The following is a 27,241-nucleotide window of genomic DNA, read 5'->3' as shown; positions in this document are numbered from 1 at the left end:
TTTTTGCAGATGTTTATATTACGTTTTCAACTTTTTATTCGATTCAATCTATTTTCATGTTGATCAACAATATTTAAAAATTTAAAACAAATTAATAAAATTTATCTTATTTTAATTTTTGATATTCCAGTATTTTCCTGATTTACATTATTATTATTTCTTTTCAACTTTCAGGAGATAATTACTTACAATGAAGTCAGTTGTCTTCGTTTGTCACGTGGATTATATCTGGGCTATGTAAAACTGAAAAGTTCTGTTGATGTTATTCGAGTGCTCGTACCGTGGAAAGCTCCCAATGTCTTGCCTTTCTGCCGGATTAGGGAAAATCCTCATGTAGCAAAGTATGCTTTTATTAAGTATTAATCTTGACACATTAAATCGTATTTAAGTTAAATCTCACTTAATAAAAGCAGATATTCTGTGAGAGCTCGGCATAGCCAGGTGGGTTAAGGCGTGCGACTCGTAATCCGAGGGTCGCAGGTTCGATTCCCCGTCCCACCAAACATGCTCGCTCTTTCATCCGTGAAGCGTTATAATGTGACGTTCAATCCCACTATTCGTTGGTAAAAGACCACCCCAAGAATTGGCGGTGGGTGATGATGACTAGCTGCCTTCCCTCTAGTCTTACACTGCTAAATTAGGGACGGCTAGCGCAGATAGCCCTCGAGTTGCTTTCCGCGACATTGAAAACCAAAAACCATTACAAAAAGCTTCATCGTAAGAAGCTTGGTATGGTTAGGTGGTTAGGGCGCTCTACTCGTAATTTGATTCAAGATTGTAAGACTCTCATGTCTAAAACACACTTTTCTTCTTATTATATAACGTCTATGGTTTCCCATCGCTCGTTTCAAAAGTCCGATCGGATAATTTTGTTACTTTTTGATTTCCCGCAAAGCTACACAAGAGATTTCTGCGTTAGCCGTCCCTAATTTAGCAATGTAAAACTAGATAGAAGACAGCTAGTCACTACCACCCAAAGCCAACTCTTGGACTACGTTTTTACAAAGGAATAGTAGAATTGACCTGACATAATAACATCCCCACGGACAAAAGGTCGAGTATATCTGTTGTCATGGGGACTCGAACCCGCGACTTTCTGTTTGTGAGTCGAACATCCTAACCACATGGACATGCCAGACCATCTTATCGGAAAGAAATCCAAAGACGATGCGTGCAGCAACTTGACCAGTTTGTCTTTGTATGGAATGGCATAAATACTCGTTCTATTCTCTGGCTGTTTGATGTATACAAAGGATGGACAAACATGTCGAGAAATACGTGATATGTTTTGCTTTTTTGGGGGCCAAGATCTTTCATAATTATGTTGTGTACTACTACGTGAAACAAGTAGATGGCTGTTGTCACTGGCCTTTGTGTTCTCGAATTCTCACTTGTTACAAAATGGTGTACTATGGCAGAGTACGACTTGTTAAAGTTCTTTTTCTGGATAGTTCTTGCACCTCAAATTGACCTGTATTCTTTTAGTTTCTAATGGCATTAAGTGAAAAGGATATCCATGTCTTAAAAGACATAAATCCCTGATTTGAATATATTTTTGCGATCTAGGTGTGTAAATATTTTGCGTCGAAAAGAGTTGTTAGTTACCTTCCCAAAGTGATAAATTTTCAGTTGCATCATGCTACCTACCAACCGCCAAACAATGTCAAAATATAGATCTATGTTGTCTCACCACAACTTTATGTCAGCGTGGTTATCACACGACGTTTTGATTTGTATATTCATAATTATTTTAACATAACTTACTCAACCCTCTGTATTAGCCTGTTGTTTCTTGTAGTTTTTCGGCTCAACTGATATAAGGTTGTTGTTTTTTCAGCAAGACATCAGTACCAGATGTGAAAGCTGATTAACGCGCAGTCTGAGGTATAAGCTTTGGCACTTAATACCCAAAATAAAATCAAAACTACTGAAGCGAAAAGCTTAAGCGATAATTTATTGGAAAAACCTTTTAGAACAGTATTTAATAGCTAAACTTTATAAATTTCCAATGTATGTGATTTCTTATTTTGTTTTATCAATTTTAAACAGCAGTAAGTGTCGTTAGAAGAAATACAAAATAAATGTACATTTTTATTCACAGAGAAGAATGGGAATGGTTGCAAGTCTTAGCCAATGACGAACAGTCAGGTTCTCCAACAACGGTCCAACAACGCTTTCAAAAGCTTTTGACGTCTGCAGTTAAGAACCTATGTTCCCACTACAGTATCCCAGCTGATCAGATTGGTGCCCACAGGTACATTTCATTGACCACAATCGCCTAATCTCTCATGACGTGTTGTGTCCTACAGATAATAATCATTGTATCTTAATTTTAGCGCTGTAAATAGTTCCATTTTAGTATATGTAAGAGATACAAATTTGGTGGAGCTAGGCAACTTGAGTTCAAATAGTGGACGTTTATCAGTTGGTGGAATATTTATAATGCAAAGTGTTGTATTTTTGTGAAGTAAAACATTACATAAACTTATTGTTTAGTTGATAACATTTTAAAAATAAAGCATTGGTTAATTCTTACTTGTAAGAAAATCCATTACAAATTCCCTTTAATTCCCTGCAGGTTGTAAAATATCGGTTACTGTTAAATAGTAAGCTGATTAAATGGTTATATTTTTCTATATTTTGTTTCGTAAATACATAACTCAAAGTTATTAGAGTATAATGGACTTTGTTTTAGGCACTTTTTTGTAATGCTGAAACGTCTATACAGAATCTACGAAGCAGAAGTGATTGAATTGAGTCCAGACGTTTCTTTCGTGCTCATGATGCCTCCTCTTGATTCCGTTTGTTCCGTACCTGGACAGTCTGATGAGTTGACATCTCGCGCTGACTGTATTCCCCTTCCCGTGCAGATCTTTGAAATGAGTAAGTTTTAAAACACATACGTAAGATTTTCAAGAACGATACCGCGAAACCACTTTGTGTTTCGTTTCAATTTTGTTTTTCTCTATATGTATAAAGTTCACAACTTAGAAATATTTCATCTGGTTTGAATCATCATATGATGCGATATCTTGGACACCATTACTCGGTTTACAGTAAAATCGAGATGAAGTAATTCAGTATTATTTTACTTTTATTTATTTTTAAGTTTGATGTCAAGATTATTTTACGTGGTAAACTCTTTTTATTTTAGATGTTTTCACTTGTTAAAATTACTACCAGAAATTTCTTTAAAAGCTCATTTCATTAGAAAGCACATATTTTATAATGTTTAATTAAAATTCACGCTTGTTACCTGTGTTTCCAGTTCACATGAAGACGTACAATTCCAGCTTTATTGCTCGCTACTCTCGTCTCTCCTCAATCCTCGAAATGGACACCATGCTTGCACAACATGCCCAACGAGAGGTATACCTTTTGAAAATTGGATTTTCTGTGTATAGAAACCAATATATGACATATATGTAATGAATACCCCAAGTCACAAAATAATATCACCCTTTTTGTAAGAATAAGAGTGTTTTTTCATTTGTTTTAAAATATTCTAATAATGTAGTATCATGACCCTGAAGCAACGTATAAATGTATTGGCGACCAACATTTGAACTTTTATATAGTTAGATTCTAATCTAAGTATCACAATGTTTCCTTAAGTCGCGCTCACACAAAATACAAAGTGCTTCGAGATGATAGGGACTCGTCATCATCATCATGTTCAAATAATGATAAGTTAGGAGTCGGCTTATACATTGAGGTCCTTTTCTGTTAATAAATCAGTGTGTTACCGAGTATGTTTTACCTGTTTTCCATACAACAGTATATTTTGTAGCTTACTACAAAGAGATGTCTATTTGAGGGACTTATCTTCTGAGGTGACGGGGGAGCGACGGACTGACACATTGGAAAGCTATGCCTCACTTAGCAGCCAGTTGTTGTGGTTTGTAGTTAAGCACAAAGCTACACAAAGAACTATCTCTGCTCTACCCATCACGGGTTACTTGCATTGTAAGTCCGTAGACATATTACTTGCGTTGTAAGTCCGTAGACATACCGCTGCGCTACTGGGAAGGCCACTTAGTAGCCCCCATTTAGGATATAGTTTTTTTCAGATTTTTAAATTCTCTACATTGTGAATTCCATCACATGAAAGTGTTAATTTTTCTGTTTCCGAACTAACTCTATGTCCCCTGAAATAAAAATAATTAGAAATACGACTGATCTAGCTGCAACTTCCTTGTAAAAAATAATATAAATACTTTTATTTCGTAAATAAGTCGAATGTCTTGTAAAAATACGATTTATTTTATTTCTGAATCACTATCTTAAAGCCTACTGGGAAAAGCGTATTCACGATAAAGATGTTTTAGCGCAACGTTTTACATAATTTAAAGTTGATGTAGCTGTATATTTCTGTATGTTATGTAGGCATTTTCGTCATCAGAGATAACACTGGCAAAACACCGACTAAATCAGCTGCAGGAGTTCCAAATTCAAGTGGATAACACTTGGCGAGCCATGCGGTGGATCATGGACGTGTTAACCTTTGCTAGGGATAAGCAGTCCAACTGTGGTATTTCTCTGGATCATATATTGATCCAAGATATAGGGCCCCCTTCTCCACAGTCTTCCCCTCAGCAGTCCTCTGTGCAAAATCTTTTCAGTTACGGAAGAGAAGAATGTAAGCTATCACCTGATACCTCTTTAAAAATAGTATCTTCATCAAGCTTGGAAAGCACGGAATGTCGTTACAAAGAAATTCGCCGAAGTGCGTCTACCTCTCGCTTGCTAAAGAACAACTCCAAACCAGAAACAGACATGAATGATTCTGCAGACTTATATTCTCCTAAAGACACCAGTGTTAATTTAGTTGCAAATACTGTGGAAGTAGACTTTAAGGAAGATTGTGTAACCATAACCCCTCATCCCGACTCATCGCACAAGGAAACTGTGGATGAAAATGAAGAAAAGGAACAAAACCAAGAATGGCTACTTGACCTCCCAGACTGCATAGTGCTATCCAATAATGAAAGTTTGCGGAGTAGTATAACTGACAGTATCAGGTCGTTATCATCTCATGAGGCAGATGGTGTCCAGGCAGACGAAGAAGCTTCAGAGAAAACTAGCGTATATTCAAAAGACAGTGCTTGTAGCATTGGTGAAGGGACTCAACCTTGCCAGAATAATTCTGTCAGTGAAGAAGAAACGTCAGACAGCGATTTCTTCAAAAGACCGTCTTCATCAAACTCTAACTCATCTAATGGTTCGAATCCAAGCACCGCACAGCCAGATATATTGCGAATTTACATAGCTTATGAAAGTGGCTTACCTAGTGGCACAAGTGTCAAACTACATGTCTCCCCACACACCACAGCACGAGAAATAGTCGATCTTGTTGTCAAACAGCTTAATATGGCTGTTATTTTAAAAGGTCGAGGAGGACCAATTTATGCTGCAGCTCAACTAAAAAACTTCTGTCTAACTGCAGTACTAGGCACAAGAGAGCGCTGTCTAAGTGATGACTTTCAACCACTAAGCTTACAAAATCCGTGGACCAAAGGGAAGCTCTTTGTACGTATAAAAAGTGACATTACGGATTCTTCAAAACAATAACTCACTTGAATGAAGTATTATCAAACATGAAATGAGCTTTGAATAACGGTTATTATCATAATGATGTTGTATATGTATATAAATCATCAGGTGGACTTGTACTGTGCCAGAAGATCTGTTATACCTAATTCCTGCACTTGAAATGTGATTTAGTTTTTCATTCGCTCGGACGTAGATGCAGAGATACCTCAGACTAACAGTCATTTTTCTTTAATATCGGTATTGCTTTGTCATTAGTATATATAGTGTCAAACACTTGACATCGCTATTTAAACCTCGCATAACTTAGAAAATAAATCAGACAAGCTAGGAATCCAGGCGATGTTTTCAATGGAATGTTGCATTTATAAAAAAAAAAACAATGAATTACAACTTTAGTATTTAAAACATCAAAATACTGAAATTCAAAGCATTCAATATATGTGGTACATACAGGTGTTTGAGAGTCTGCATTTTTATATATTTTGTTACTTACCTTTTGTTGTTACTTGAAGTGTTCTTAAAACAATATACACGATTTTTTTTTATCTTTATACCGGATTGCTTTCAGGAAAGGTTGTCGATTACTTAAGTTGTTAGCCTAAATGGCATACTAATTTATGTTTTTAATGTTAACTATTTGATTGTTTACTGAAGATTCATAAAACGAGGAAGCAGCCAATTGCCAAAACTGCCAGATTATCATCTATGATGAGATGTAAGATTAATCCTAATATAATCACTTTGACCATAGATGCAATTCTCTTTCTTAGTATCAGAATTTTAAACCTTGTAGAATATAGTTGAAACCTATGATGCTGGTTAGCAGCATTGACATTTAAAGGTGCACTTTAACTTATTCATTAGCAAAAGTATCCATAGAATAAATAATTTAGTAATTCTACCCGATCTTATACGTGACGATACCTAACAAAGAAAAATAAATCCAACAATACGTTGTAAACATCTACATATCCCCAGAGTGGTCTGTATATGAAGATATAACGTGTACAGGTTTACTAGAAGTAAAAATGTGTTTATTAGTTGCATTATAGCTGCAATTGTATATAAAGCTTTGTTAAACTATTCTTGCAGCACCATTGTGTTACCGTATAGGTATATATATATATTTAATAAAACATGCATCATGTATATAGACTGTGTTTTCCTGGGTTTTACGATCAAAAGCTAAGTGTTTACGTTTGTGATTAGTAATCTCAACAGCACATACACACACTGTTGGTATTACTATCTCTTTGGTAAGGAAACTGAGGCTACGTTATTTACTTATATTTTGTTGCTGTACCACCACACGCTGTATATATTCATCTTACTGACTTCATCCAAATTAAATGGGTAGAATAACATTATAGCTCTCTCTTTATGGAAGACTGAACTTTTGGCCAGATCTGGAGTAATCTGGAGATATTCCAAATATTAAAATGTTCCCAAATAACTCTAACAACTCCTGCATCATATTCAAAATATCAGTTTCGTATCTGTACAACATGCCCCTAAAGAGATTTAACTACCCTTACATCAAATTAAAAACACCAGTTTTGTGTTTGTACAACATGTTCCTGAAGAGATTTAACAATCCTTACATCATATTAAAAATGCCAGTTTTGTGTCTGTACAACATGTTCCTGAAGAAATTTAACAATCCTTACATCATATTAAAAACACCAGTTTTGTGTCTGTACAACGTGCTCCTGAAGAGATTTAACTACCCTTGCATCATATTAAAAACACCAGTTTCTTGTCTGTACAACATGTTCCTGAAAAGATTTAACTACTCTTACATCACATTAAAAACACCAATTTCTTGTCTGTATAACATGTTCCTGAAGAGATTTAACTACTCTTACATCACATTAAAAACACCAGTTTCGTGTCTGTACAGCATACCCCTAAAGAGATTTAGCTACCCTTACATCACATTAAAAAACGCGAGTTTCATATCTCTTCCAAAGTAATAGAACTCATCAGTCTAAAAGTGGTAAAATTGTTGTTCTTCTCCTTGGTTCATATATAAATATTGTTTATTTAAAGGTTTTCATAGATTTAATGTCCTATTTGTATTCACAGCATTTAGGTCAGAAGTGATGGTTAAAGGTCTCTGAGTAGGTAGAAATTCAAAACGAGAAAACTGTAGCTGCATTTGTTATTTTTAGCTTTGAATAGCAGATGGGATTTGGGTTTCACTTGAGATGAAAACTTATTTTTAGTTAGTTTCGTAAAATAATCAAAAGAAAGGGTGGTGCTATCTGATCAAAACCTTTTATATGTACAACATCAACTAAATTACAATAAAGTGATCAGCATATAGAGATGTGATATTAAAAATAACTAAGTTATACAAGAGAACAAACCCTGTAAAAATAAAATGAATAAGAAAAACGTTGGGCAAATTTGATACTAGTTCCATTCGGAGCAAACAGCAACACGAATGAAAACAAATCAAATTTTCTCAGTTTTTTCTCTCTTTTTTTTGCCTTATTTAACTTATTCACATTTACTTTACTTCTTAACGGTTTGGCTTGTTTTGAATTTCGCGCAAAGCTACTCGAGGGCTATTTGCACCATCCATCCCTTATTTAGCAGTGTAAGACTAGAGGAAAGGCAGCTAGTCATCACTACCTACCGCTAACTCTTGGACTACTTTATTACCAACGAATAGTGGGATTGACCGTCACATTATAACGTCCTCACGGCTGAAATGGCGAGCGTTTTTGGTGGAACGTGGATTCGATCCCGCGACCCTCAGAATACGAGTCGAGTGCCTTATCCACCTGCTAAATTAGGGACGGCTACAGCAGATAGCCGTCGTGTAGTTTTGCGCAAAATTAAAAAAACAAATAGGTATGGAGAAAAATCTAAGTCATGTCATCTTGGAAATTTTCTGTTTACATATAACTACTGACCTGTAAATCTAATTAGACGCATATTTAAATCAGTCTTTGATAGAGAAAAACAAACAATAAAAGTATAAAGCAAATTCAAAAACTTTTTGAATTATTTTCCTTGAATCGTCTGAATTTTTTTCTTGGGGGGGGTGTTTTGATTTCTGTTGTTTTCATTATGCTCATTGTTATTTCGTCCTATAAAGTTCTTGATATATCACTCAGATAACACAATGAATGAGGTTTAGGTTTAAAGAAAAGATGAGGATGGTGTGAATATTAAAGTACGTAAAATTAAGAAACAAAACTAAAAGAAATAAAATTAAAGAAGGACGTTTAGTAATTTATCATGTTTATCAAGGGAAAATGTTCAAATTAAAAATAAAAATGAACGAATGATTTAGTGATACAGTAGGTTGCTTGCAAAATAAGTGAAGTTTCAAAATATAAATATAAGAAAAAAGTAGGAACTGTACATTAATTTTAAGCGTTTTAAAAATTCACTTCAAAAATTTCGTCACTAAAACTTCGTTTTGGTCTCAAAAAGCGTGTCTTTTTGGTCGTTTTTTCCTTTTTCAATAGTCAAACTAATGACAAATTGACAAAAATCAAATAAATGCATAGGGTGTCAAAAACTTGCAAAGAGACATGACGGAAATAGTTAACTTGGGTTTCACATAAAAAATTAGCTTCCTTTGACACTAAGATAGTTTTCGCAAATAAATAAATATTAATTACCATCATCAAGAACTAGAAAATGAACCTGTATTTCGTCTGCCGTCTCATTCTACCATTTACATTTCAATCTGCACTTACGTTTATAGTATCAGAACTCGCCAATGATTTTCTTCTGTTTTATAAACGAACTGGCACGAGTTAATGGTTAAAACACTCAACTCACAATCACCGGACCGAGAGCTTAAATCCTTTCATTAAATACACTCGCCCTTTTAGCTACTTTGTCGTTATAATGTGTCAGCGAGTCCCATTATTCGTCGGCAAAATAATAACCCAAGAGTTGGCGGTGGGTAGTGTTAACTAGCTGTCTTCCCTTTAGTTTATCACTTAAAAATTAGAGACGGATAGTGCAGATAGGCCTCAAGCAGTTTTGCGCAATGTTTTGTTTGTAGACCCTGCCAACCATATAATTTAAATCAAACGTTAGACGAATTATAAATTCTGGTTTGAAAATTTAAGTATTTATATGCGTATAATGTATACTTGCTGGTTTTGTGTGTTAATACACTGTAGTTAATTATCGGGTTATATTTATGTGAATGTGAGTACACAAACTAATGCGTATATACAGAAATATATCGTATAGTTTAAAGATGTAATAAAGTTTTTTACAGTTAAAATGAGTTTTTATGTTTTCATGCTCATTATTTTTTGGCCCTCTAAGATTAATTTTAAAGAAAATTTTTCATGGACCCATAGTTTTCGTAGGCCCTCAAATTTTCGTAAAGTCTAGGCAATATGCGTATTGGCCTAATAAAGAATTTGACTGCAATTGTCCCAACACTAGCAGTAGCTTATTTTATTGCAAAGCTACTCAATTACTCTATTGAACAGGGGATTCGATCATCGGATTTCGGTACTGTAAGCTCGTAAACTTGCCTCTGGCCTCACCAGGGGACCACATCAGTATAAAAGAAATAGCATAAGTCAATACCCGATAGAAGATCTTTTTTTGGGAGCAAATAACAATTTAATCACACATCTTGTGATTATGTAAAAAAAAAAAAAACATTTGTGTACATTAAGTGTATACCACAAATTTCTATTACTAACTGGCTTCGTTTTAGATTTTTTTAGAAGAAAAACTTACTTAAATTTAAGAAAATAACCAACATTGTTTCTACAATTGGAGAAAGGTGTAGAATTGGTGCAATTATCCTAAGCACTCCAGATGGTGGGGACTACGACCAAGTGAAAATTTTAAAATAATTATAAAGTAGATGTTTCGTTGAAAACTTATACTTGCATCAATGTCGCTATGACAACAGCGATTTTAGCCGTTTCATATAAAAATATTTGATTATCATATTCTTACAGTTGTTTTTCATAAATATATATCTACTCGACCATTTAACAAAGAGTGTCCGTTGTTTATTGCTTTATAGTTATTTTTAAAAAATCGTTATCACTACTTTATAATCAATATTATAATTGACATTTTACATATTTTTTACTCATCGCTGGTATTTCTTATTGCTCAAACTGTTGGTAATAAAAAGTGATGAATTGTATTCGACTTATTTATGAAATTCACTATTATGGGCTCTTCCACAAAATTTTCTATGGACTTTAAAAAAAATCCTTCACGTTTTTCCCTGATAGTTCGTACAAAATAGACAAATATAGTATGAAAAACACAATACCTTTATACCATCATATGCAAATAATATATTTACTTTGAAAACAAGTGGAAACGAGAGAAGTGTTGGTGAAACCATAGTAATAGCATGTATTCTATTATATGAATATGCATAGCGTACATACGAGAGTATTTTTTAATATGATAAATTTATATAACACAAGAAAATTATGTAGAAATGCTCTGAATAGAAGGCAAATTTACTGACAGCAAACTGATGCACTAAAATCATATCAAAAATTAAGTTTAACGTAATATAATCATTTTGCAAAAAGGATATGATTCATGAAACATGCCAGTTTTAATGTCATATAGCCACCCTCTGTAAAAGACTGTTGATTTAGCTCAATATATTGAGAAAGCTCTATTTTATTAATTTCTGCCTCAATGACATTCTATTGGAGTTTTCATAGCCTGAAACCAGTTTTAAGCATAATTAACAGACATGATTTTTGTTTTAGAATGTATGTGTGTGTGTTTTTTTTCTTATAGCAAAGCCACATTTGGTTATCTGCCGAGTCCACCGAGAGGAATTTAAAATGTGAGTTTCTAAAATACAAATTGTTCTGCATGTTAGAAACCTAACACCTAAATATTTCGCAAATAAAATGCGGATAATATCGATAATATTTCCCATCTTACATTTCGTATAAGTAGACTATGAACATTGTTCTAAATATTCATTCCCATAGTTTGATCAGTAGGAACAATGCAGCAAATCCACTATTATACAAACGATTCATCTTGCAAAGGACAAAGAAAACAAACTGAATGGCATGTAGTTACGTTTAGTTATCAATAAATGTCTAGTAGGTATTGATGTTTTTAAACTTGTTTTGAGGTTCTTTTTTGCTGTTATAGATATAGTGAATAAAATGTGAAATGTTAATAATCATCTTCAGTTTGTTTCTTATCAAGCTTATGTATATATACAACTACTTTAACAATAGTCTTAGTTGATTTATAGTATTAAAATGTTTTATGCCTTTATTTCAATATTGTAAATCCTTAAATGCATAACGAAGAAACAGTATGAGATCTATGAAAGTTACCGCCACGTATGCCCCCAGTGGCGCAGTGGCATGTTCGTGGACTTATACACTTAGAAACCGGATTTCCATACCTGTGGTTGGAAGAGTCCTGATAGCCCCTTATGTGACTTTGTACTTTATGACAAACAACAATCACTACATAAGAAAATCCAAACAAGCAGTCACGACTTTTAAAAGGCTATATGAGTCTTTTAACATTGTAGTGTTTTCATTCTAGTCTATTTTACACTATTCGCTCATATTCATTTAAAATAAACGTATAATTTTTTAAATACTCTTTTTTTGTTTATTTGTTTCAAACTAAACATATTTTCGAACTTTCGTGATAACAATATTTATATACTATATTTAGAAAGGACAACAGCAAACCACCAATCTTCAAATATATATTGTCAACAACATGAATTTTCAAATATCATTACCGTTTTATTTTAATAAACTGAAAATAACATTACATTAAGATAGTTATTTCAATATTGCCATTCAATTTATTTTATTTCTGATTTTTTTTGTTATTTTGTTTTTTATTTTATGAAAATGCTGAGTGAGAAGAGGTCTCTCAAATATATTTGAATGGAATTGTGGGATGGTATCGATGTTAGTATGTTCTTATAATGGCCGTGACATTTGTTTTTGAATATCAGCATGGGTGATATTATTTGTTTAGGTAGGAAAAACTATTCCTGTGTTTGTGATAATATTACTGTTAAACACTGTGAAGAGTAATGAATTACAATAACCTTAAATTACCTCTAACCTTTAGGACGACATTTTTGCTATACCGCTATAAAAGTTGAGCGTTTTTTTTTTTTTGCTAAGCCTGCTGCGAGAGTTATTAAGCCTTGCTTTGGTCTTTTTCTATGGGGGCCAATTAGAGAGCACATACTTGACCTCTTACGTAGTTTTACTAGTTTTAACAGCATTGGTCTTACTTCTGTGTAAACCTAGTGAAATTGTACATTTTCAGAGTAGGCTTACAGCATCTTGTAAGTTTATTTTAAAATTATAATTGTTCAAGTAAGAAAATTCTGCTGTCCTAATGCTATACGTCATCACTAAAATTTCAATAATAATAATATCATTAGTATTAGTACAAGTACTCAGTAGCAGTATTTGTTCTTAAGTTAAAACTAAATAAAAAGTTAAACCAGTATTTGATTTTAAGTGTACAAGACAGTAAAATACTACTTATATCGACTTCTACTGTTAGTAGGACAAGTGCTTGTCTGTATTGTGCTTTAATTTTAATCTATGATATAACTTTTCATTCTTAAACCACCAGTTTATGCCATATGATCTGGAACAAAATGAATGTCTGGCATTCACGACAATATTTACTTCATATGGATAATGGGTTGTACCCACTGATTAAGTAATTATTTTATATTTTATTATTAAAATACTTCTTAGCATGTTAATTCTGTGTTTTAGATTTAACATGAAAAAATGGCACGAAATAAGTTGAGGAACTGGTTTCCGTTCTGAAGGGTGTAACTTCCTGGGGAGTGCAATATTATTCAAAAATATGCTTAAAAATGCACAGAAGTTTAAAATGTACTGGCTGTCTAAGACAAATAAAATTTTAAGGTGTCCTAGAGAACTACATTTCCCAACCACTGAAGTGTGTGAGTGAGAAACTGTGGTTGGGAATATATAAATATCCCATAAATAAAATACTGATTATTGTGTACACCACATAAAAAATAGAAAACGTATACAGTACTATTACACACTGAGTTTGCATTATTTATTTCAAGGCAACTGTACTCCTACTATTTGTAAATCAACTTAAAAAACATTATGATGATTGCTATTCCTTTTTCCTACCATATAGCAGTTACCAGCAAGTGAATGTTAAAATCAACAACAGGATGTTGGTTCAAATTGGCTAGACTAATAAGTATCAGTGATACATCAAATGATAGCATTCTTAATGCTTGGGTGGCGTAATGGTAAGTTTGAAGACTCGCGTCACTAGAAACTGGGTTTCAATACCTGTGGTGGGCAGAGTACAGATATCCCATTGTGTAAGTTTGTGTTTAATTCTAAACAGTCGATCAAACTTAATGTCATACTTTGGTCTCAGTGGTTTCATTAGATTTGAGGCATTTGGTACTTGAAAACACACAAACAAAACTTTTGTATTGGATCAGAGTTCAAAGGTCATGTTATTGCATTTGTTGATTTACATTCAAAATTTTATTGAACTACTATTTTATACATCTGTCAATAAGTTTGGAATCGAATTCTATATTGTAATTCAAACTTTAATATTATATGAGTTAATTTCTTAACACATACATGTATAAAAATTAGCAAGTCACGTGGAATGTTGAAATACGGCACTGTTTAAAATTAAATATTTGTGATGTCAAAATACAAAGTCTATAATTTTGTACAAATCAGGAACTCAGATTACAAATATTATCAAGCTAGAACGTAAAATAAGAAACTTTTATATTACAAAGATATTGCTTATATACTGAATCAAACACCGTCGCTCCTTTCAACTCTTTCTGTTTTTAAAAATAGTCTCATATACTTTAACTACAGTATATGACATGTGAATAACCAATCAACAGCTTAGAATGTCCCTAGGGCAGTTTTCTCAGCCATTTTAATATTTGAAAAGGCTTCCATATTCTTTCGATACAAATTTTCAAGGAGGTAGTTTGTGTGTTTAGTCTGCTCAAAGTTTCGTATTTTATAAAATCTAAAAATACCTTAGTTACTGAGGAAAGTAAATTATAATGGAATTCTATGGTATCAGTGTAGTTATATACAATTGTTTGGTTATTTTACTGTACATGGTGGCCCATAAGTCCCTACCCATCCATATATCTTATGTATCCAGTGTGTTTGTGTGCTGTCCCTCATTCTCGCTGCATAATATTATGCGACACCATGTTCTGTGAGAAAATTGCAGGGGGTTATTCCAAATGCTGCAGTAACAGCTGCCTTCAACTCATCATTAGTATTATTGAATATAACATAATAACATATGGATGGGTAGGGACTTACGGGCCACCCTGTATATGTAAAACCTACAACAAATTTTATATCGTCTACATGTGAAATTTTAAGACAACCTATATCCAGCAACAGTTGTTTATAAAGGTCGTAGTGGGAAAGATAATTGTTTGCTTTGCTTTTTGATTTATTGTTCTATATTTTAAGAAAAATAACTATTTTGTTCTAAATAGTATTGATCTATATACATTCGTATATAATGTATAATAATTGAAACATGACTATACATTACAAGGCCTGGCATGACCAGGTGATTAAGGTGCTCGACTTGTAATCTGAGAGTTGCAGTTTCAAATTCCTATCACACCAAACATGCTTGTCCTTTCAGCCATGGAGGTGTTATAATGTGATGGTCAATCCCACTATTTGTTGGTAAAAGAGTAGCCCAAGAGTTGGTGGTGGGTGGTGATGACTAGCTACTTTCCCTCCAGTCTTACACTGCTAAATTAGGAACGGCTAGCACAGACAACCCTTGTGTAGCTTTGTGCAAAATTCAAAAAACAAACAATATATTACAAAGTACTCATCCACTAAATTATAGCCAAGACAGGGAATATTAAAGGTCAATTTTATATTATTGGATATGCAATCTGAAAGCATATGCATCGCATCAATGCAAGCTACATTATGTTAGGTAGGCATGACTGGAAGGTCAATAAAATAAAAAATAAAATGTGTATGTTCATATATATATAGCATTATGAGATATAAGCTACTTAGACTAAACATTTGTATTTTGATGTTATAATGTCATTCTAGCACGAATAATTTATATTTCCTAATTTTTTTATAATTGTTACATGGTTGGTTAAGTGACAGACCCTACATAGTTAGAGAATAGAAAATAACATAAAATATGTAGTCTTGTAGAAAATATTTGAAATGTATTTAGGATGTTTTAGAGATTACACAAGTAATATTTGAGACTTTGGTGATGAAGAGTAGTTTTTTAATCATAACATGAAATCACTTTGCACTAGTAATGAAACACTTATTTTCACAAATTTTTAGTAAAAATATTTCATTAAAAAAATCTGATTGTTTTGAATACTAAATGCTTGTAATCTTTACTAAAAAGCTACCCAGTGATGTGAAGATACACATGCTGTATCAAAAGTTATGGTACAAATACTTAACATGTACAAATGTGTAGACGAACTTGTGTATATTATACCAAGCCTGTTGCAAAAGGGTTGAAACAATATATAATTCTATTTAATAATTGAATTTGTAGTAAAAAAACCCTAGTATCCTTTGTAGTATGTATTACATAATGCATAAACCAATACATAAATAGGTTTGCTCAAGTCAAACTGACAACATGTTAAAAAATGGTTAGAATTGTAAACAAACTATACATTGGCTTGGCAACAGTCTACAATACATCCTATCATTGCGTGTGGCTAGAGCAAAAGAATGTATCCTACCAAAATCTAGGATAAAAGTGGAATGAATTATTGCAGTCTCGTTTGTAAAGTAAAAGTGTAATAAATATATATATGTACATACACTGGATCAATTATTGATAATCACAATCAAATACTAAAACTCTTAATTTGGAGATGTGATAAAATCAACATTTGTATCTAAAGATGGCTGGTATTGGTGTTAAAACTTTTATTAAAATAAAGTAGAAAACAAGGTTTTGACCTTCTTAGGTCATCTTCAGGTTAATTTAACCTCATCATCAAAAATCAGGATTTGTTTTACGTTGAAGTAGCTCACAGAACGGAATGCAGGTTATAATCTTGATGAATTCTGTCAATTTGTGGACAAATTAAAACATCCTTAAAGTTTTACAACTTTGCTTTAAGAATTATATAATTATCAAAATAACATTCTAAAATTGAAACATACATTCTACATAATTAATGCAATGTTGAAAACAGACAAAATGTGAAAAGCATTTATTTTATTGAAGGTTTAGTAAGACTAGTAAAATATATAGTTGAACTGCTAATGGAAGTTGTATTATCACAGTTGTATAATAAAAACTGACTGAGGAAATTCCTTGTATTACTTTAATGGATAACTTGTTCAATATTGTATTAGTAAACATACATACATGTTTGATTAACATATATACCAGTATTCAAAATGAAAAGTGATAGTTTTCTTTATGAATTATTTCAAGCCACTTTTAAAAGTTTTGATTGGAGGAATTGATCAATAACTTGTAATAGAGGTTATTTTGTGTTTATATTACAACTGTCTTGTGAGTGGGTTTTATAATCCACTCATAAATTCTTTGTTGGTGACTTTTGCACCTAACTGCAACTGCATTGCCTGGATTTAAATAACTTAATTTTTAGTTGTGTGAAGTAAAATTCAATAACAAATTTCACCTGACATCACATTAGAAAACATGTTACATTAGGTGCATAATCATATATTACCTGACATATCAGAAAGCACACTACATTAGAGATAATACATTAGGTGCATAATCATATATTACCTGACATATCAGAAAGCACACTACATTAGAGATAATACATTAGGTTCATAATCATATATTACCTGACATATCAGAAAGCACACAACATTAGAGATAATACATTAGGTTCCCAATAATATATTACCTGACATGTAGGATTTTCATACCAGCACTTCCAATGTAAATTAATACCTTTGTTTATAATGTTTATTAATGTAATGTATTCACACTTACATATTTTGTAATTATTACATATTTACATAGTTACATATTTTGAAAACTTAATATCTTGAACTTGCTACTATAATTTATCAATTGCCTCAAGAAATGATGTTGAAAGGGTGTAATGTACTACTGGTACATATGACAGTAATGGTGTTTAAAGTTTGAAATCAGTGTGATTACAACATTTTTCCTTAAGTTTGTATGTAATTTTAAACATTTTGTTATTTACAATATTCCTGTCATTTATCCATATGATATGAATCTACTTGTTTGAATTTGAAGTTGATGGATTTTATTGGGACTGTAGTTTATCTTGCCTTCACACAAGTTTCAAATTATCATGCAAATATAATCAATTTGTGAGGTGTGAAGAGCCATCATACAAGTATGATTTTATTTGTTTCCATTAATTATTAACTACATATATGAACTTACATTGTAACTACTAATTTTTGTTTGTGGAATTCAATGGTGTGAGAATTCTTTAGTTATTTTCACTATTTAAAATTGTCATAACCTTCTGTGAGTAATATCAGTCAGAAAAGGGATAGGATATTGACCTGTCTATCTTGTGTTTACATTGCTAGAGGGAAAATGTGCAAGTAATCCAAACAAGCAAAAGATAGTTGAGAGTAATGTGATGAGCAATCTTATATTTTTCCTTATTATTTTTCAGCATATATACACCCTCTGTCATGAACATTGTTCAAATTCAAGTTATGTCACTGAGATTGTTGGAAGAGTGTGAAGTAAAATGGTTATGCTTAAGAAAGGTTCACAGTAGAAAAATGTGGAACTGCTGGTTTAAGGTAGCATAATTTCAAATACACAAACCTGAATATATATTACAACACTACTTTTATATTTTTGATTAATAGAGTAACTGCTGATAACTCTTGGTTCATTTGTAGAATATTTTGTTGTATTATGTTAATACATAATTATTTGAAGAGTGATAGAATTTTAAATATCTGAGGAGTAGCTTATGCATTTTTCATCAACTACTTTCTTGTGCTTATTATTAAATGATGGTGTGGAACTGGGAACTGCCTATACTGATTACATTACATGAAACACCTGAATTCATACATTATTTTATGTTTAAGGTAGGATACTTCCTCTTTGGCATGAAATAAATTTTCTAGTCTTAAAGATTTTAAAATTCCTGAGAGTTGAACTTGTAAATAAAATAATCTTTAAAATACTTTGGATTTGTTTTCTCGGTTACATTTTGTGCCTTCCCATATATTGTGTTACTAATATTACCAGCAGTTTATGTGCCATTCACTGGATTAACTAAGTATCATAGTTATGAATACTTGTAAATCTTTTCATTTTGAATTTTAGTTTCAAGCTTAACTGTGTTTAAAAGCAATGATAAAACCTACTTCAGGTAGTAAACTTTTAGTTCTAAAGATTGAAAATGACATAACTGGCAGACAACAAAGACCCGTTTGGTCCTTCAAGACAGTACGTGAACAGTAACCCCTATCAATTCCTTTCTTAACCCTGTTCAGACTATTGAGTATCTTTCAGGTGTGGAATGTACAACTGCGTATCAGATTTTACACTTCAGGTAAAGTAACAGTTCTAAGTCTATTTCAACAGTTTCTTGCTCAACCTATTCTAGAATTGATATTTTAATACTTTTAAACATTTATATTGTGTAATTTGGAAAAAAAACTTTTTAAAAACTCCACCTTACATTTCTGCACAACTTGAAAAGATCTGTAAATAATGATTTATTGACTTAAAACTTTCCTGCATTTCCCAAAGCATAGGATTATATTTACAAAGAATCTATCATTCCTTGAGAATATAATTCTTATTGTTTTGTTTATCTCCTGACTTGTCTTTCACTGACTTTGTGAGTACACAGTCTTTTATGACTTCAGTGAATAACCTGAAAAATCACTAATGAAGCTATATTTGGAAGATTATAGGCAGAGGTTAATTTCTATTAGATAGAGCAAATTGCAAAATATTTACATTAAAGTACAGGTTGTCTGAAAATCTAGAAACAAAGGCACTTCAGTGAATTTTACAGAATGGGTTTCATGTGCTGTTCTTGTAATTTAACACAAGTATGGATTAACTTGACCTTCTCTTGCTTTGATAATGCTACAATAAGTTGCATATTTCAACTTAAGAAAATCTGCAAACCGAAATTGAAAACTGTGTAATTAAATTACTTAAACCTTTCAGATCACTAAAGGTGGCCTTTTGTATGGTTAAACTTGTTTTGAATATTTATTATGGATTAAAATCATGTTTTTCATCTGTATGTTGTTGAGTATGCCATACATGCAAGTTCTGTTGTTCATTGGAGTGCTCCACAAGTCATTTTGTTTTAATGCAAGTTTGTTTGGGCCCGGCATGACCAAGCATGTTAAGGCGTGTGACTGGTAATCTGAGGGTTGCGGGTTTGCATCCCTGTCGCTCCAAACATGCTCACCCTTTCAGCCAAGAGTTGGTGGTGGGTGGTGATGTCTAGCTGTTTTCCCTCTGGTCTTACACTACTAAATTAGGGACGGCTAGCACAGATAGCCCTCGAGTAGCTTTGTGCGAAATTCAAAACAACAAACAAACAAACAAGTTTGTTTACATTGCATTGGTGCAATGTTTGGCAAAAAAGTTTCAAGTATTTATAAATTTGCTATTCTAGAGATAAAACTTGTAAGGAGCAGGAGTTATCTAGTGGCAATAAAAAGCAAAAGTTGTTTTTCACAGCATCTGTTTGTAACTGTCAATAAATGGCCAAAGGAACTGAATCATTGCAACTATTTTGACAGTTGTTAACAATTTTTAATCTTTCAGTTGTTAAATCCATGTTGTAGTCGTAATTCTTGCAGTTCTTTATTGAATATCACGTTAACAGTTTCCAGCTATGTCAAAGTTAATGAAAATACTGGAAGAAACCACGTATCTAAATTTTGTTACAGTTTCTTTACCATCTTTTTCTTGAAAATGATAGATTATTTATTTGAACACTATTGATATTTTATGGTAAGATATTTGTTATGTCTGTATATATGTAAGCACTATATTGAAGAGCTAACAACGTTTCGACCTTCTTCGGTCATCGTCGGTGAACTTACCCTTCCTTTCTTAAGATGAAGTAAGGAATATTAACCTTCTCTTATAACACTATCCATGTAATCAACCTAATAGCTCTCTTTTTCACTCTTCACAGAAAGTCACTCTAAGTTTCCTAGAGAAGGAGATCAAAACTTTACACAGTATTCTAAATTAGGTATGGTTGGTGTTTGTTTAGAGATAACATCTTTTGTACTATGTTTATAAATATACCTTACATTTCTACTAGAAGGTGTAAAAAAAAATTCTTGTCTTTGATGACTAAAATTTACTCGATGTGGAAGTCAGTATTTGCTCTTCACTTATGATGAGTGAAAATTTACTCGATGTGGAAGTCAGTATTTGCTCTTCACTTATGATGAGTGAAAATTCCTAAGACTTATTTCAGGACTTACACATTATCACATTTTCTACAACACATTTTAAGGATGTTAGCCATGTACTCACTCAAATAGTATGATGGGTCAGTAACTTTCTCATTTAGCTGTGTCAGAAATTACTAGATATGGACAAATAAATACCTGTCAATGTGTAATACAATTAAATTAACCTATTTTATAAGCAGGACTCCTGTGTAATTACCATTAGTTATTTGATTGATTTATTTCTCAGCATGCATATGTGTTTCTACAGTTTTGTTTTTTTCTAGCCTGTTCAGTAAAATGTAGACAATCAGTTTAATGTTTTTTTTTTAAACTTACCTCCTATATCAACTTCTTTGAGAACTTATTGTTTTATATCTACAAGTTAGTAGTTTTAGAAAAAAATGTTTGCACTGTTAATGGTATTAATAATAATCCTAAAATGTCAAACTTAAGATTTTTTTTCCATTTTATCATGATTGTAATATTTCTCATAATACTTTGATATCCATCTTGTGAATCATTTTTATCTATACATAAAGATTAATATAACAAGTTTTCAGCAAAATAGTAAATATTCTAATGTCTTTGTTTTTATAGGAGTTGCATGAACATGTTTTCTCTAAACTATATAATTTCACACACTGTGACAAGAATATTTACTAATTTTATCACATTAAATCTAAGAGAGGTTATTTTTAACAAAGGATTATTTTATTTAGTTTTAGAGAGAAATCCACAGAATGGTATTAATGAAATTTTGAAATTATTACAAATTTTGTTCTACATTGTGTAAATGAGATTTTCATGTGCAACAGTTAGGACTAAATGTAACAATGTTAATTGTTTTAAATGAAGATGCCTATTATATTAAATGAAGAGTAGTTCCTTATTGTCTTAAGAGTGAGTTGCAATTTGGAAGATTAGCCTCTTGAGGAAATTCCATAAATTTCTATGCTCCAGTTTAGATACTGAACAAAGTATGAAGGTTAATAATTGTTGTTTTTACAGTTCACCATTAGGCTAATCAAATTCAAGAATGTGAAAATGTTAATATATATAAACTGTGATTAAAAAAAGTTTACTTTGAGAAATTGTGTGCATGTCAGAAGAGATTCATAACATTTCTACAGCCTTTTCTTTAAGAATATATTGCAGTCTGCTTTTTTCTTAGACATAAGATTTTCAGTATTTTTAAAAGTAAACTTTTAACATGAGCTTCATTTTATTTGACTCTTGAAATATACCTGGAGTAATCCTAAGAGTATATATTTATGTTTTAGGTATAGCATGACAAAATGGAAATGAGTTGAAAAGTTTCATTTACCAGCAAAAGACAAGATTTGGATAGTTGGAATAATCTAAAATAGTAATAGTTGTAAACACTAATTTTAAGTAACTGATTATTTTTGTTGAATTAATCAAAAATCATAATGGTGATATTTTAATGCTTGGATAGTTGGAATAATTTAGTTAACTATTTTTCTTGATTTTTTGATGCTCATAGTTTAAAGTTAATCAGTTTAAACACCATTCCATACATAAGCCCTCAGTATTCTTTGACATGGACAAAGTATGTAAACCAGTCTGAGGTTTCCTAAGTCTCAAGGGCTTAACAGATGCAACACTAAAGCAGATTGACTTAGCTACAAATATAGAAGTCCTTAGTTTCTGTTAGTGCAGCTTATGTGAAACAATTAACATGCTGTGAAAAAGTTTTGTGAAGTGTTTTATTTTAGGATACAAATTTCTTTTTGGTGACAAGTTGGATGTGATAATGTAGCTGCAAACATAATTTGTACTTTTAGTTATTAATAGTACTACAGTTCATATTTATAATGGTTTCTTTCCTACAGTGCATTTTATTTTATGTAATTAATACTTTTATTCTTTTTCTTAACTCTCCCTATAGACTCAGTCTCAGGGACTGAACTCATGATCATTTAATGCTTGTTATAATTAGCCTTCCAGTGGCACAGCAGTATGTCTGCAGACTTACAATGCTAAAAACCTGGTTTTGATCCTCATGGTGGTTAGAGCACAAATAGTCTATTGTGTAGCTTTGTGCTTAGTACCAAACAAACCCATTATACTTTATAGTTTTCATACTATACTCTTCAAAACAAGAAATGCAAAAGGGATATTTTTGTTATTTTAAAGAGAAATATATGTAATAACATTACAAGCTCAGAGTATGTGATGTTACACATGTTAAGGCACTGATTGTCAGACCAAGATGACAATAAAAGTTGTGCACTTTGAAAACGGAGGAAAACATCAGATTTTTCGCCAAAACACATGCGTGTCCAATAAATTTGTTTGAGAGATCTGCATGTTCTGCAAGTGTAACATGTTCAAAATCCCTATAAAAGTGACGGGCTCTCTGTTTCCATAGCTCAGTGTTAAGCCACCGACACACAATACAGTTATGCCAAGACTGACTGAAGCACAATGCAACAACGCCATTGGTTGCTTGGAAGCAGGCGAATCTCGATCAGATGTTGCCAGAGCTGTTAATGTCCACCCAAGCACCATCACAAAGCTATGGAATCATCACCAACAACATGGATCAACTCGTGACCGTCCACGATCTGGCAGACCTCATTGACCACGCTCGCACAAGATCGCAACATCTGGTTACATCACCTTCGGGATAGGACCACCACTCCGATGTCTACTGCCTCAACTATACCAGGACTGCATAGGATTTCCGATCAGACCGTACGCAATCGTCTACGAGATGCAGGAATCCGACTTCGACGTCCAGTCGGTGGCGTCATCCTCACCCAGCAACATCATCAAGCACGGCTGCAGTAAACTCAGGCACATCGGGTATAGCCTCATCGAAGATGGAGGCATGTTTGGTTCAGCGATTAATCACATTTTATGCTTTGTAGGCAGGATGGAAGGACCCGTGTTTACTGTTGCCGAGGTGAACGTTTTGCAGCAAATTGTGTGCAGGAAGATGACAGATTTGGTGGTGGCAGCGTCACAATGTGGGCTGCCATCGCCTACAATGCCAGAACAGACTTTTTGCACATTCGAGGGAATCTTACGGCTCAACGATATGTCGACGAGATTCTTAGGCCCCATGTGCAACCATTATGGTGAACGTCAACGACGTTTTTCAACATGACAACGCCCATCCCCACACAGTCCAACTCACCACTGTCTTCTTGAGACACCACAACATCAACGTTCTTCCTTGGCCCTCCAGATCACCAGATTTAAACCCCATCGAACATCTTTGGGACGAGTTGGACCGACGTCTGCAACGGCGACAACCTCAACCGCAGACTCTACCTCAGCTTGCAGCAGCTTTGCAGGCTGAGTGGACAGCCATTCCACAGGATATGATTCATCATCTCATCGCTTCCATGGGCAGGAGATGCCAAGCAGTTATTGATGTTCACGGGGGGCATACTCATTATTGACGTTGAGTGACGTTAAACTTCACTTAGTGAGTGTGGATTTCGCCTTTGCAGACTTTGGATGTTCAGCAGTGAATGTTCAATGTTTCACACATGTCATGCAGAACTACCCGGAATAAACTTGTTAACAATTTTACTCATATTTTGCCTTTTGCATTTCTTTTTTTGAAGAGTATATAACTTTTAATACAGTATGCATATCATCATAAACTTTAACAGGTTATCAGTAAACATTACAAGGGTTTGCAACATATTAGTTTTTTAAATAAAGTTTTAAGGTTTTGTAAGTACTAATTTGTTCATGCATTTCTTTTTAAATGTTGGCTATTCAACATGCAATGTAACAGTGATTTTAAGACTAAAAATACTTTTATGTATCAGAAAATTGTTAAACTTTACACAAAAACTCTCCATAACCTAGAGATAGTCATCCATTTTTTTCTTTTAGAAAAAAGTATTGTATCTCTATATGGGATTGGTCACTTTGATGAACTCATAACCACCATAAAAAAATTAGTTAATAGATATAAATTATGATTTTGTTGTTCCAGAGCAGTACAAATTGTAACAAAAAACCACAAATTTTTAGTTTGAATAATTATATATATATATGTATATATATATATATATATATATTGTGGGCACTTGTTTTGCTGAAGTCAATAATATAAAACTGGCTTTACAATTCATATGTTGTGTTTGTTCTAATGGACCAGTACTTTGTCAAATACAGTTATGTTTTGGTTACAATGCGTCACATGGGTATATTTGTCATTCCTACATACAGATAAGCCTTAAACTCATTATTTCCTTAAAATAAATACAGAAAACAGTTATCTAAGAGTGCTTGTAATGTAACAAAATGTGTACTTTCTGTACCTGTTATGCTGAGTTTTGCTGAATTTTACGTATAGTCTGTAAAAACAAAAAAAAATATAAGTTACTCTATCAGTATTGCAGAATTCTACTGTAATTTATTGGGCTTATTGACTAAACTATATTTGGGTCTAAAAAAACTTGTTTTTCAAATATTTTAACTTAGACTTTTGGGAAAAAAAGAAATCTTGGGAAATTGAACTTTGGTTGATTGTAAACACATAAGTGAAGCAGGCATATTTATGTAAGTATTTCCAAAAATAGAAGATGTTGACAGGACCACTGTGTTTGGTTGCCATATATAGTGATATCTCACCAATTAGAAAAGACAGGATGTTTTTTATTTTATATCCTCACTTGTCCACATTGCTACTTTGAATTTTGAAGTCCTAAAAAATTAGACTGTTTTTAACATCACAAACATCTTACTTGAACCTAAGCTGCATTCAACATGTGATATTAAAATCAGTATTTAGAAAGTTGTTTTTAATATTTACTTTGAATTTAAGAAATTAGCTAATGTATAATACTAAAAGTTGAATCATAATCTAGAATGTGATACCAAATTTATTAACATATGTTCATGAAATAATAAAATTATGAATGTAAGTTTACAAACATGATATGCCCTTTGATCCTTTAAAAGAAAGCCCAAAGAAATAGTTTATATATACTTCAGTTTTTCATATAAATTAGAACATCACAGCTCTCTGACAAAATCACAGTATTTAGCATTAACCATTTTTAGCATAGTGAGTGTTTTCTTGTGTACTGGATATATCAATACCATATGATAATTTCTATCAGTTTTATAGTGAACTTAAAATGCTATTTATTGTCTTGTCAATCCTTAGACTCAGACCATGAGTATTTCATATGGTTAAGTTTAAAAATTGTGTTGATTGACTGATTTTTATTTTAATTTGCCTGTTTTGAGTGCAAAGCTATGCTCATTTGTGATGAGGAAGTAAGCCTTGAATTTTGGTATTTAAGCCTAACATCTGGTCCACTGCAGGAGACTGGTAGGTTTATAATTACCTATCTATTAGACAGTTTTTGTTGGAACATTTTTCATATTTCTGCATGAGTTTTATTCTATGCATATGTTTAACTCAAAACATCTCCAACATTAAATTTATCATAAGTACTTGGTCATGGTTTGGGAAACATTACTGAATGCAGATTTTGTCTTGAAAATATTTTGCCAGGATTTTGATTTATTTAAGAAAAAAAATATTCATATAATGTAATTGTACACATAATTTAACCAAGTATTAAATGAGTAATTTCCAATATAATTTATCTCAAATATAGAGCTGCACAAAACATTATGGTCTCATACCTTTAAATCCAGAAAAATTACCACTTGTTGGTATAGTAGAGCTCAGAAATAAGTGGAATTGTCTATTTTCTGGCTAGTTAATTGTCAAGCTCATCAATTTCATTCAAACAGTTAGTTATATGGTTATTCCTGCAGGAGAACATGGATAGTTGGAATAATTAGATATAGTCGTAATCGGAAACAATTTCAGTTGATTATTTTAATGAGTTGTGACACAAATCATTTAAGTTGGACAATCATGAATCAATCAAAAATAATAATGAGAAATTACAACAGTGTTATTTCCGTTACTTATTTGGAATAATCAAAAATGGTAAATAGTAGAAAACACTAATTTTGATTACTTGATTATTTTCATAATAGTAACAGATTTAATCATAATTTTGATTAATCCATTATTTTACATGAAGTTATTGATATCATTGTTCTACTTGGTATTTAGCTCAGACAATAAAGGTTTTTCAAACAATCAATATATATACTTAAGATATAGTTTAACCTACCCATCATTAGATGCAACTCATTCCTGGATGTGTATTAAACAACAGCAAATAAAATTA

The 27,241-nt window shown here is 32.4% G+C and overlaps 2 protein-coding genes across 16 annotated transcripts in view; both read left to right on the top strand.

The window, feature by feature from the left end:
* Window positions 1-6,702, top strand: part of LOC143232016 (ankyrin repeat and fibronectin type-III domain-containing protein 1-like) — a 196,293-nt gene extending 189,591 nt beyond the window's left edge. For 4 of the 5 annotated variants that reach the window (XM_076467000.1, XM_076466996.1, XM_076466997.1 and 1 more), the window contains 5 exons: window positions 175-341; window positions 2,102-2,254; window positions 2,696-2,883; window positions 3,269-3,369; window positions 4,387-6,702. In XM_076467000.1, the coding sequence (XP_076323115.1) occupies window positions 175-341; window positions 2,102-2,254; window positions 2,696-2,883; window positions 3,269-3,369; window positions 4,387-5,571 (1,794 nt within the window). In that variant the 3' untranslated portion in view covers window positions 5,572-6,702. The remainder of the gene's footprint in view (window positions 1-174; window positions 342-2,101; window positions 2,255-2,695; window positions 2,884-3,268; window positions 3,370-4,386) is intronic. The other variant, XM_076466998.1, reaches the window with a different exon arrangement.
* A 5,710-nt stretch (window positions 6,703-12,412) lies between these two features.
* The window catches only part of LOC143232015 (uncharacterized), a 65,081-nt gene continuing 50,252 nt past the window's right edge, over window positions 12,413-27,241 (top strand). For 7 of the 11 annotated variants that reach the window (XR_013017334.1, XM_076466986.1, XM_076466989.1 and 4 more), the window contains exon 1: window positions 12,441-12,549. The gene's annotated coding sequence lies outside the window, so the exon portion shown is untranslated. Of the gene's footprint in view, window positions 12,550-20,810; window positions 20,828-27,241 lie in introns of those variants that run through there. The other 4 variants (XM_076466990.1, XM_076466984.1, XM_076466992.1 and 1 more) reach the window with 3 other exon arrangements.

Source organism: Tachypleus tridentatus, chromosome 11, assembly GCF_004210375.1.
Source record: "Tachypleus tridentatus isolate NWPU-2018 chromosome 11, ASM421037v1, whole genome shotgun sequence".
NCBI classification, from domain to species: domain Eukaryota; kingdom Metazoa; phylum Arthropoda; class Merostomata; order Xiphosura; family Limulidae; genus Tachypleus; species Tachypleus tridentatus.
This window is presented reverse-complemented; position numbering and strand designations above follow the sequence as displayed.